Source organism: Mirounga angustirostris, unplaced genomic scaffold (assembly GCF_029215605.1).
Source record: "Mirounga angustirostris isolate CCGP_5_RB_7025 unplaced genomic scaffold, mMirAng1.0.hap1 SCAF_9, whole genome shotgun sequence".
Classification (NCBI taxonomy): Eukaryota; Metazoa; Chordata; class Mammalia; order Carnivora; family Phocidae; genus Mirounga; species Mirounga angustirostris.
This window is the reverse complement of record NW_026991717.1, coordinates 60,917,290-60,928,786: the sequence shown is the minus strand read 5'-3', so window position 1 is coordinate 60,928,786 and position 11,497 is coordinate 60,917,290. Positions and strand designations below refer to the sequence as shown.

The 11,497-nt window shown below is 44.2% G+C and overlaps 1 protein-coding gene and 1 non-coding gene across 11 annotated transcripts in view; one reads left to right on the top strand and one right to left on the bottom strand.

Moving 5' to 3' along the window:
* The first annotated feature begins 921 nt into the window (after positions 1-921).
* STARD9 (StAR related lipid transfer domain containing 9) overlaps positions 922-11,497 on the top strand; it is a 128,042-nt gene continuing 117,466 nt past the window's right edge. For 9 of the 10 annotated variants that reach the window (XR_010405034.1, XR_010405033.1, XR_010405035.1 and 6 more), the window contains exons 1-3: positions 922-1,033; positions 6,376-6,445; positions 8,068-8,184. Coding sequence is in view for 7 of the 10 variants with exons in the window: in XM_064570575.1 (XP_064426645.1) it covers positions 987-1,033; positions 6,376-6,445; positions 8,068-8,184 (234 nt within the window). In the remaining 3 variants the exon portion in view is untranslated. The remainder of the gene's footprint in view (positions 1,034-6,375; positions 6,446-8,067; positions 8,185-11,497) is intronic. The other variant, XM_064570577.1, reaches the window with a different exon arrangement.
* On the bottom strand, positions 3,895-4,028 carry LOC123862750 (small nucleolar RNA SNORA31). Its single transcript, XR_006795420.1, has one exon. It is a non-coding gene; the product is annotated as a small nucleolar RNA SNORA31 (small nucleolar RNA).

Below are 11,497 nucleotides of genomic sequence, written 5' to 3'. Positions count from 1 at the left end.
TTTATCCAGCTTTATTGAGATACAATTCATATTTAACTGTGTAAGTTAAAGGTATACAACACGATTATTTCTTTTTTTTTTTTAAAGATTTATTTATTTATTTGAGAGAGCGAGAATGAGAGAGAGAGAGTACATGAGAGGGGGGAGGGTTAGAGGGAGAAGCAGACTCCCCGCTGAGCAGGGAGCCCGATGCGGGACTCGATCCCGGGACTCCGGGATCATGACCTGAGCCGAAGGCAGTCGCTTAACCAACTGAGCCACCCAGGCGCCCCTAATGAACCATTTCTGTCTGACAGCATTCTCTCCACAATCACAAACACAGCTAGAGTGGCCCTGAAGTTCATCACAATCCAGAGAAGCTTGGAGCACTCTAAACTTCTCCACATTCCAAGTGCCTCTTCAAAGAGACACTGCTCTTTTCCAGTAACTGCAAAAACATCGGTGCTCCCCATTTCATTTCTGCCCCTAAAATTTAAGCACAGAATTGACAACTCAGGCCAACGCAGCGAATTCACGTATTTAGCAAATTCCGTTGTAAACTTCGCTTTAACCGAAACTTAAACGTATTGACTTGACTCGGTAGAGCACTGTCCGAGAACAAAAGCTAGTTCCTGGTGGGTGGGACCCGGCCATACCAGGAGGGGACTGGCGCCCTCTCGGCCTCACGGTTCGGGATTGGCTGAGGCACCTCAGGCACCGCCCCCGTGGGACAGAGGCGCGCATGGGCGGGGCCGTGCCGGAAGGTGCGTGGGCGGGGCGACGCGGGGCGGAGAGAACCGGGCCCGGCAGGCGGGGCCGGGACGCGCGGCCTCCCGCCCATCGGGCTCATGATTGGCTGAGGCACGGCAGGCACCACCCATGCCGGCCCACAGCGCGCGCATGGGCGGGGTCGTCCCGTGAGCGCGTGGGGCGGGCGGGGCCGGGTTGGGGTTGGGGCCGGGGGTGCTGCCCCTGGGCGGACCTGCTGCTTGGGTGGTGGCCGAGGGATGGCGAATGTGCGGGTGGCCGTGAGGGTCCGGCCCCTCAGCAAGAGGTGAGTCTGGGAGGGAAGGGGCGCCTGAAGCGTCAAATGAGCTGAGAGGAGGGCGAGGTCTTCGCCTCTCCCTCAAGTGATTCTGGCGCGGAGAAATCAGACACAAAGTGACCCAGGGGGCCAGGGTCCGGAAACCTTAAAGGCCTGCCGGGACAAAGCCTCTCGTAGAGCTTTACGGGTCCTGTCCTGGGGTACAGCGGTTCCTGGATTGCGTCAGGGGTGGGGTGCGCTGTGTCCGTGTCCCTGGAGTCCTGTGAGGAGTTTTGGGGTACAGCGGCTCAAGTCGTGATGCATGACTTGGGCCTTTCTCACTGAGTTCCCTGAGCAGGGCTGGGAAAGTACGCGGGGAGAGGGATGGGGAGTCTCCTCTCCTTGGTGGCTCTGGAGTACCTGTGGGGATTGAGGCAGAATTGCGTGTGTTCCTGGGCGCACATGGGTGTCTCTGCAGAGATGTGGAGAGAGCTAGATTGTAAGGTGTGAGAGGGAAATTGAGGCCCAGGGAGATCGTGGTTTCATTAACAGCAGAACTGCGAAGTAAAAGGAAGTTATTCTAATCCTTTTCCTCAGCGTGGTCAGTGCGCATTTCCTCATGGGTGAATCTGATGCAGCACCTCTCAGCTCTTGAGGCATCCAATGTCCAGCTGCATAGTTTCTTCCTGTTTTCACTGATTTTCCACTCAAGTTTGGAAAGTCAGGGAAGGGCTGGTATTTGAACTGTTTTTCTTTTAAGTAATCTCTGTGCCCAATGTGGGGCTCTAACTCACCACCCCTAGGTCAAGCGTCACATGCTCTACAACTGAGCCAGCCAGGCGTCCCGGAATTGCTTTTTAAAGAGCTATTAGAGTTTGCTGACAGGTGAAGAAAGTGTAGAGAGCACTCTGTAGAAAGGACACTAAGAATAAAGGACTTCAGCTGTTAGAAAACAAAAGTTTTGGTTGTTTGGTGAGAAGGTGTGTAGAGGGAGGTGAGTGAGAGGAGACAAAGCTGGCAGAGTGTAGCTTGGGACCAGAAGACATATAATGGAATTATTTGGGAGGTTTAAAAATTTCCAGGACATAAGATGGCTTGAAAATTGGACAGAAGGATCAAAAAATGCATTGTCTCCCTTAACATAATTTGGTACCAGCAGGGATTATATTTGTCCCTGATATGGTGGTAGTTTTGCAAAGTCATACAATGGACAGAATAATGAGAAGAGCAATGGGATGAAGGAAGGAAACAATAACAGAAAAGAAAGTAGGAAAAAGACAAAAGAGATACATGGAGAAAGAAGGAAAGTAGCATATGCCCAAAATGCTGTTTAGATTGGTAAGTGGCTTATGACATCTGGCTTCTACATTACTTGATGTGGTTACTTAGGGTTGAGTAGTTTAATAGGAGTATGCCACCTTGGAGGTAGCCTCTAGCAGATCTTTTTGCAAAACTGTTCTTTTAGGGTTCTCAGGATAATTACCTTGGCCACTCCCAACAGTAACTTCTCCATTCCTTGAGAGCTAGGAATTTACAATAGTGTGGATTGGATTAAGAAAATGCTGTTGAAATTGAATTGCTTGCAGCCACAGTAGAGAGTAATTTATCTCATCAAACAAAAGTGAGGGGAAAAGGACACAAAAGCTTATTTACTTTCAGTCAGGTTAAGAGCCTTCAGCATCAAGAGGTAGAATGCCAATACTGCAGATACCCAGGTGTGAGTAGGTTGTACCAAGCTGAAGATTTAGGAGCAAATTTGGATAAACACAGTGTGACACCCCCCCCCTGCCCCACCGAGCTAAGAAGTCAAGACCACTCCTGTCTCCTCAGAGAATCCTGCAGAGATGCTACTATACTACTATACTCCAGGGTTTGTTAACTTCCACCATCTTTGCTGAAGCTCATCTGAATGTAGGGACTCTGCTAATTATATGGTTTGTTCACCCTTCAAATGAGTTATTGGCAGAGATTCAGTTAATAATCATTGGATCTGGGGTTGTACTAGGGAAAAAATCTTAGAGATCATCTGGTCTAAGCTTACATTTTTTGTTTTTCCAGATGAGAAAATGGTCTTGTTTAATATCTAAAAGTAGGTAAAGCCAAGTTTCCATTCAATAGACCCAGCTGCTCCTTCCTGAGATTACAGAAAAGTTGTACTTCTTGATCAAATGCCTGTTTGCTTAGTAGGACTAGAACTGACCATCAGTAAAATGGCAACGTGGGACATGGTTTTGATTGCCTCCCCACTCCTCATAGTTTCCCATAATTAGAAAGTCTGTAGCTCATTATGTGATGCTGTCCCTTGTCTATCCAAAATCATTTATCATTAAAAGAACATGTTCTCTTCAGCCAATATTGTAGGCTTTGGAACACTCCTCACTGCCCTGTCAAAATTTACTGTTCCTATACTATATTCCCTTTCTGTGGAGAGAGAGAGAGTGTGTGTGTGTGTGTTGTGGGTTTTTAAAATTTTTTTTAATCTGTAAAGTAGGAGAACTAGTTCAATAGTTTTTTATGAAGATTAAATGAAAGAATACATTAAAAATACTTAGGGCTTGGCTCATTTTAAGTGTCCAACAAAGTGTTCGCTATATATTTTTATTACTGCTTATACTTAAGTAGCTGTCTTTTTTTTTTTAAGTTTTATAAATGAATAGATAATAAGTGGTCATGGCTTGCTTATTTTCCCTTCTGGACAGTGATTCTCAAGTTATAGTATGCATACAGTCCACCTAGGCAGTTTGTTATAATGCAATTTTGCTTTGTTTTGTTTTTTTACCTCCCCCCCCCCATAATGCAACTTGTTAACAGGAATTTTTTTTTTTTGGAGTAAAACAAGATTTCATTGTTGACAAGGTTACTTCTGAGTTGCAGAAATTCTTCTGGTTTTTCCGTGTACTCCCCCATTCAATCTTGACTGCCATAATGAGACAGACAGAAAACGCGAGGACACTTTTTTCTTGCATCTCTAGTGGAAACCTTAGCAGCAGACAGGAACTGCTCCAGGTCTGTCAAACGGATGCATTGTTAACAGGAATTTGAATGAATAAGCCCCACCATCTCATGTAATTCTGATGAAGGTAGCCCGTGGACCACACTTTGAGAAACATTGTTCTGGGAGTAAATGTGTAACTGAGGGTTTATCCCTGTGCAAAGGGAAATTCATCCTAAGGAATGAATGCCTGTTGGTAGAATTCAGGACCCCGAGGCAAGTGGTAGTAGTGCCACTCTGCCATGGGTAAGGCTCCATCTCTGCAGACTTTCATTGAACTCTGTGTGGCCAGCTCCCCAGTTGAGGTTGGTGCCCCTTCTTTCTGTTCTGCTCAATTTTAATTCTCCTTCATTTTGTTTTAGAATAGCTTGGAATCACTAGGTTACCAGTGGCAGTGTTCCAGGCCAGGAAGGAGCAGCATCTTACCCTTATAGTTTGTATCTTTCTTCCAAGAAGTCAAATTCAGGACACTTCTTTTCAGGCTGCTTTATGTGAAAGGGTCTTAGATGAATCCTCAAGAAAGAGCATACTTGGGGCCCCTGGGTGGCTCAGTCGTTAAGTGTCTGCCTTTGGCTCAGGCCATGATCCCAGTGTTCTGGGATTGAGCCCCACATGGGGCTCCCTGCTCCATGGGAAGCCTGCTTCTCCCTCTCCCCCTGCTTGTGTTCCCTCTCTCACACTATATCTCTCTCTGTCAAATAAATAAATAAAATCTTAAAAAAAAGGGGGGGCATACTTTAAAAAAAATTAGATAATAGATTTGGAAAAATTATTGCATAATTTTTTATTTTCTTTATTGTCCAAATTTACTACAATCTCTGTATTACTTTTTTAGAGGGAGGAGAGATAAGAAAATCTACCTTAAAATGGAGAAAGGAAAAAAAATGTTATCTTGTAAAATGTTAACAGCAAAGATGAAAGATTTTCTTCAGAATTGTTGAGGGCTGTGTATGTGCGGGGGTGTGTGGTTTATGATCCTCAAGGACTAAGAATATCTCTGCTGCCTTGAATACTATCTAGCATGAAATGCGAGATAAAGAGCATTAGGGCCTTGAGGAAATTTTTTTTTTTTTAAGATTTTATTTATTTATTTGAGAGAGAGAGAACACCTGAGAGGGGATAGGGTCAGAGGACAAAGCAGACTCCCTGCCGAGCAGGAAGCCCGATGTGGGACTCGATCCCGGGACTCCAGGATCATGACCTGAGCCGAAGGCAGTCGCTTAACCAACTGAGCCACCCAGGCGCCCTGGGCCTTGAGGAAATTTAAGTAACAAATGTTATTACATGGGAGAGGGAAATTTCCTATACAGGGCTTTATCCCAGACTCACTTACTGGTTAAAAAAAAAATCTTAAATGTAAAGACCCCTCTCTCACTGTGCCTGTCCTCCCCTCCCCAAATTCTCAAGGTCACATCCTGGGAACCATGAGGAAGGATAAAAATGAGACAGAACATATTTTCTTAACTTTAAGGTCCTGGGCTAGGAGTAATTTAAGTGATTACTTTCATTGTAGTGGAGGAAATGCTAATGAATTTAATTCTTACCTCTTAACATTCTGGCCTTGAGTACTTTCACTAAAGGTTTTTATGTTATGAAAAAAGATTTCATCGATAGAATGGAGTATATTCCACTCCTTTTGGGCTTCAGGTATATGGGTCACTTGGATTAAGCCCCTTAAAGTAAATTTAGGGATTGGTTAGTTGCTAGCAGTGTTACTATGTAACTGCAACATAGGAAAATTCTTGAGGATCTTGGCTCTCATTCCAATTTAGGAAGATAAAAGGAAAGGATTTGGGAAATATGTTCTCAGTATCTCAACAGAGAAGACTCCAAAACCTTTTTCATTACTATCCATGCTCAAAATCCCAGAGAAGGTGAGAGGGGATGCCTTGTACACTGAGCGAAGGATACTGTCCAGAATTTCAAGCCTGATTTCTAAGGGTATGGTTAAGAGCCCAGGCTTTGTGGTCAGACAGATCTGGGTTTAAAATCCCAGCTCTGCCACTGCTTGATGTGTGACCTTGGACAAGTTACATAATTTCTCTCAGCTTCAGTCTTCCATCTGAAAAAATGAAGATATGGTAGGAAGCCATGTCAGGAGAGTGTGTTAGTGGGAAGATTGCATAAGATGAAGTATAATATGTACTGTACCTAATACAGCAGCTAGGCACATGGAGGGTGCTATATAGTGGTAATTCTTAGCTGTTTCAGAGCCAAATTCTAATGATCCAGAGAAGTGTGTCAGCCAGGGACAGCTACTTATAGAGACAGCAGTAGGGAAACATTTTGTCCCAGTAGCGCTGATCTCAGCTTCTCTTTTCTTGATTTTTTTTTTTTTAAGCAATGTTTCTTTTCATATGGGTTTGGGTCTTCTTTCTAGGGAGACCAAAGAAGGGGGAAGAATTATTGTGGAAGTTGATGGCAAAGTGGCAAAAATCAGAAATTTAAAGGTAAGCATGAAATTGTTTTCCTTTCTCTTTCCACTGAGGAGTTTATATTATTACAGGGGCTTCTGGGATGAAGGTGTGTATGTGAATGGGTTTAGGGTGGCAGTTTGGGAGAAGGAAGAGTTTTATACAAAGCAAGTGTAAGAATAAAGCAGGAAAGAAGTATAGAGATTGTGGCCACTGCAGCCCAAGTCCTGTCAAACAGGGTGCAGCTGTTTGGAAACTGGTCATTTACAGCTTATGGGCGTCATGGCTAGTGTAAGTCATGCTGGGTACATCCATGGGTATATTTAACTCACCAGACCAGTAGACTTTGTCCCAGGCCTCTCATTTGATGTCACTTAATCTAGAGGCATTACTACAGATTTAGTATGCATCAGATCCCAGAAGGGAGTCAGTCACTATCCTGAGTTGCACTGCAGATTTTCTTTCACAGATCTGACTGACCTTTGAGTCACAATTGGGCAAACACTGGGAACTTCCTCCCCTACCCGTCACCCCCCTCCCAGGGCTAGTTTTCTCCATCTCATTCTTCCATTTACCCGAACAGCGGAAGTGGAAGGAGTTCTTTCTCTCTGGCCTTGGGGAGTGGAGAGAGACAGGGAAACTGGCCTTGTGCCTGCTGCTGTAGACAGCTTGCAGGTGGTGTTCAGCATCCCTGAGAGCTGAGGAAGCTGACTGGTAGGAGTGAGCGTTCTTTGGACCCCAGGCCTACTGGCTATGCCCACCCCTGTGATGTGATCTGTTTCCTTTTGTCAGCACTTCTCTGCTAAAAGAGAATGGGACCTGCCAGACTTTCAATAGGCGCTCCCTAGGGACCAAAGACCTTTTATTCTCTGCTGTCTCTTATTTATATCTCTGTTGCTTTGTTCTTAGAGCTGAGAGTTTTGGTTTTTTAAGAATAAATCCTGGCCAAGATCAAACTCTAATCTGCCCCCTGCACACCTGCTTAGCTGCTTACTTCCTTGAGGTCAATTATCCGCTAAGAATTTCTTAGTTATTCTGACAGCCTCTTTCTACTGTAGTTTATGATGGTTAGTGCTAGGGTTTGTCTATCCTGTCCAGAGTCTAAATATTAAATAGTAAGATAAAACATTTGTGGCAGTAATACCATTTTCCCCAGTACCTGGAGGTCAGTGCGGTTCCAATCTCTGACTCTACCCTCATCTACTCTGAGCAGTTGGATTGGTCCTCGCTCTTCTATCCAATGTGCTTTCTAATTCACTGGGGATGGGTACCCAGGGACCTCTGTGAAAGTCCTAGGTTGATAGACTCTGTCAGGCCCAGGGACTGAACTACTCATGCACTCCGGTATCCTTTATAGAAATACTTGCAGAAAAAATGATAGTGATACGGCCCATGACGGTCAGAGAGGGAAAGGCATTCTTTCCTAAGCTTGGTTCATATGTAGGCAGATAGGTGATAGTATGAGAGACAAATTTAATTCTCTGGAGCTTTTATTTGATGAGATGAGGACAGAGTTTACTTTTTTTCTTTTTTGGGTAGATAACGTAAAGATTCTCATGACCAGTCTGGGTCTCTCTAGCTATAGTAGGGAGGAATCAAGTGGCACTGGCTAGATTCTGACATTATGATAGAGAAGACTCTATTCTGTTTGATTTTAGATGGACAATCAACCAGATGGCTTTGGAGACTCTCGGGAGAAGGTTGTGGCATTTGGCTTTGATTACTGCTACTGGTCAGTCAACCCAGAGGACCCTGAGTATGCATCTCAGGATGTGGTAATGTCATTTTTCCTTCACTCTCCTCAGTGTTCCATAACTGGATAATTATTAGGAAATTAACATGCAGTTGGGGCCTGGCTGTTTCTTACTTTAATAGTTTGGTCAGAAACTAATAATGTTTTGATCTGAGAAGTAGTAGTGAAAGGCCATCAGTTGCAGAAAGAACAAAGGAGATGAGAAAAGACTGCTTGCCTAGGGCATAGAAGTTGGCTAGGGTCCACTTAAGCTTGGGCCTCAGCATGATTCAGGTGGGTACACATTAGTTCAGGTAGTGTTCTACTCCTAAGGCAGGGAAATGGGTTCATCTCAAAGTTGGCCTTTGTTATATACAGCAGAAGGGCTCAGGCATCCTAGAGGCTAGTATCTTTGAGTCTTAGGCTTGTGCTTATGGTCCGCAGCTGAACGCAAAAGGCTTAGATGACTAGTCTGGCAGTCTGCAAGGTATGTAAGAGGTGAACTCTGTTGATGTGCTGAGGATTGAGAGGACCAGCCAAGGCCTTCCCAGCAAGGCTGTCACCCTTCTTGTGTCTGGTAGTTCTACTTAGCTCTCTCACAAGTTTCTGAGGCAGCAGGTTTGGCCAGGTGGGTCTACAGGACTTCTCGCTCTTTCTTTTTTTCAAGATGTTTTATTTATTTATTTGAGAGAGAGAGACAACGAGCAGGGGGAGGGGCAGAGGGAGAAGCAGACTCCCCGCTGAGCAGGGAGCCTGATGTGGGAACTCGATCCCAGGACTCCTGGATCATGACCTGAGCTGAAGGGAGATGCTTAACCGACTGAGCCACCCAGGCACCCAAGTCAGTCTATATACTTTTGAATAAAAAGCTAACATATGTTTTCTGCTAAATGTTTCAGTTTTTTGTGAAACTTTTTCTGATTATGCCAAAGAAGCAACGTTACCAAGTTTGAGCGACTTAGAGGACAGTATTGATTTTTTGCTGCTGCAGACTTCTGAAGATGATTGAATAATTTTAAATCATGAAAGTGTAATTCCCCCATTCTTCTTTTCTGAGGGGATCATGTGGAAACAAGACCCTAGACCACTGTGGGATTTGTTGTTGTGGGCTCCTTCTGTTGTAATATGAGCACCCTATATTTGTAGTGACAGTGTGTTTGCTGTAAATGCTCAGCAGAAAAGGTCAGTATGGATATTACCTCGTCTCTACCATATTTTCTGTCCTTTGGAATATGGAGGCACTGGCAGGTCCAGGCTTGTCTTTTGGCCCATGATTTTTATCCTAGCACTCAAGCATATATGAGGTGTCTGGTTCCTGGTGTTTGTATCTGTTCCTTTGAGATCCTCCATGAATAACCAAAAAAGGAGCTGATTTTCAAATAAGAGAATGGGACTCCTACAGTAGGTCACAGTTGTGACTGTATATGTGTCATAAAACACAGTGGTCTTTATTAGTAGAAAGTGAGAGCATTCTAATGGCTATTTTAGTCCTCCCTGGCCATAGCCTATCTAGGGCTATTCTTTTTTTTTCTAATATTTATCTATTTTAGAGAGCGTGTGTGTGTATGTGTGCACATGCATGAATGGGGGGAGGGGCAGAGGGAGAATCCTGGAGCAAACTCCCTGCTGATCGGGGAGTCTGACACGGGGCTCAATCCCAGGACCCCGAGATCATGACCTGAGCTGAAATCAAGAGTGCACCGCTTAACCGACTGAGCCACATAGGTGCCCTAGGGCTATCCTGGATACCAGAAAAGTTAACCATTTTGTATATCATTTGATAGATCAGTAATCTGGGTTAATAATGTGTGTAAACAGAAAATTACATATCTATTTATGTCTCAACAAACTTGGGTATAATTTTGGTGTGAGGCTTACATTTATTTATTTATTATTTATTTTTTTAAAAGATTTTATTTATTTATTTGACAGAGAGAGACACAGCGATAGAGGGAACACAAGCAGGGGGAGTGGGAGAGGGAGAAGCAGGCTTCCCGCGGAGCAGGGAGCCCTATGCGGGGCTTGATCCCAGGATCCTGAGGTCATGACCTGAGCCGAAGGCAGACACTTAACGACTGAGCCACCCAGGCGCCCCACATTTTACATTTATATAGCTTAAGTGTATAAATATAATATAGTGGGAAGCCCAAAAGTCCATAGTGGAGGGGAGTTCATAAATATGATTATTCTTCTGTTGCCCGATTTGGAGTTCAATGGAAAGATCAAATAGGATTTAGACAGGAAGCCTGTACAGAGAGATAAAACCTGTGTCCCCTGAGGTTTATTCTCACTTGTTTATTAATTGTCTAAGGCCCTTATCAGTCCCAAGAGGAGTTAAGATAGGAGACAGCAGGAAAGGAGCCTCTGTCACAAGCTAAAGTAGGGCCAGAGATCTCTGAATGATGGCAGGACTCATGTACACATGATTTGGTCAGAGAGACTCATCGCTTTAACACCGAAATTGCAGCCCAGACTTAACTCTGAGGTCACCAGGGTAGGAGAAGCAGACTGTCATAAAATCACAGGACATGGGGTGGAAAGAGTTTTGATGTCATCCAGTTCAACCTCTCCCGAAGTACAACAATCTTCTCTATAGCATTTGTGGTCATATTTTGGGGGTGGGGTGAAAGGCGCAGTTTTATTGAAGTATAATTTAGACACAGTAAAATTCACCTTTTTAATGTACAGTGTACAGTTTTATGAGTTTTGACACAGTTGTATAGCTATAATCAGTATATAAGTAAAACAGTGCATCATTCCCTAAATGCCTTCATGTCCCTTTGCAGTCAAACTCTTCTTACCCCCAGCCCCTGGCAACTGCTAATCTGTTTTCTGTCCCTATAGTTTTGCCTGTTCCCAGATATCATGTAAATATAATAAAATAGTATGTAGTCTTTTGGGCCTGGCTTGTTTCAGTTAGCATGATGTATTTGAGATTCACGTCTGCTGTTGTGTGTATTATCTTACTCTGGCCTTCATTCAGACTTACTTAAATCAGCTGCTTGGCCAGAAGGAACTGATGGCTTTGAAAGCATAGATTCTAACTGCAAAGAGCAAGGAACCAAGTCCCTGGAGGACTGTGCCCCCTTCATCCCTGGGTTTCTTTCCTTTTTTACTTTATTTAATTAATTAATTAATTTTATTTTATTTTTTAAAAAAGATTTCATTCATTTATTTGACAGAGGGAGACACAGCGAGAGAGGGAACACAAGCAGGGAGAGTGGGGGAGGGAGAAGCAGGCTTCCCCTCCGCCCCCAGCAGAGAGCCTGATGTGGGGCTCGATCCCAGGACCCCAGGATCATGACCTGAGCTGAAGGCAGATGCTTAACAACTGAGCCACCCAGGCGCCCCCCCTT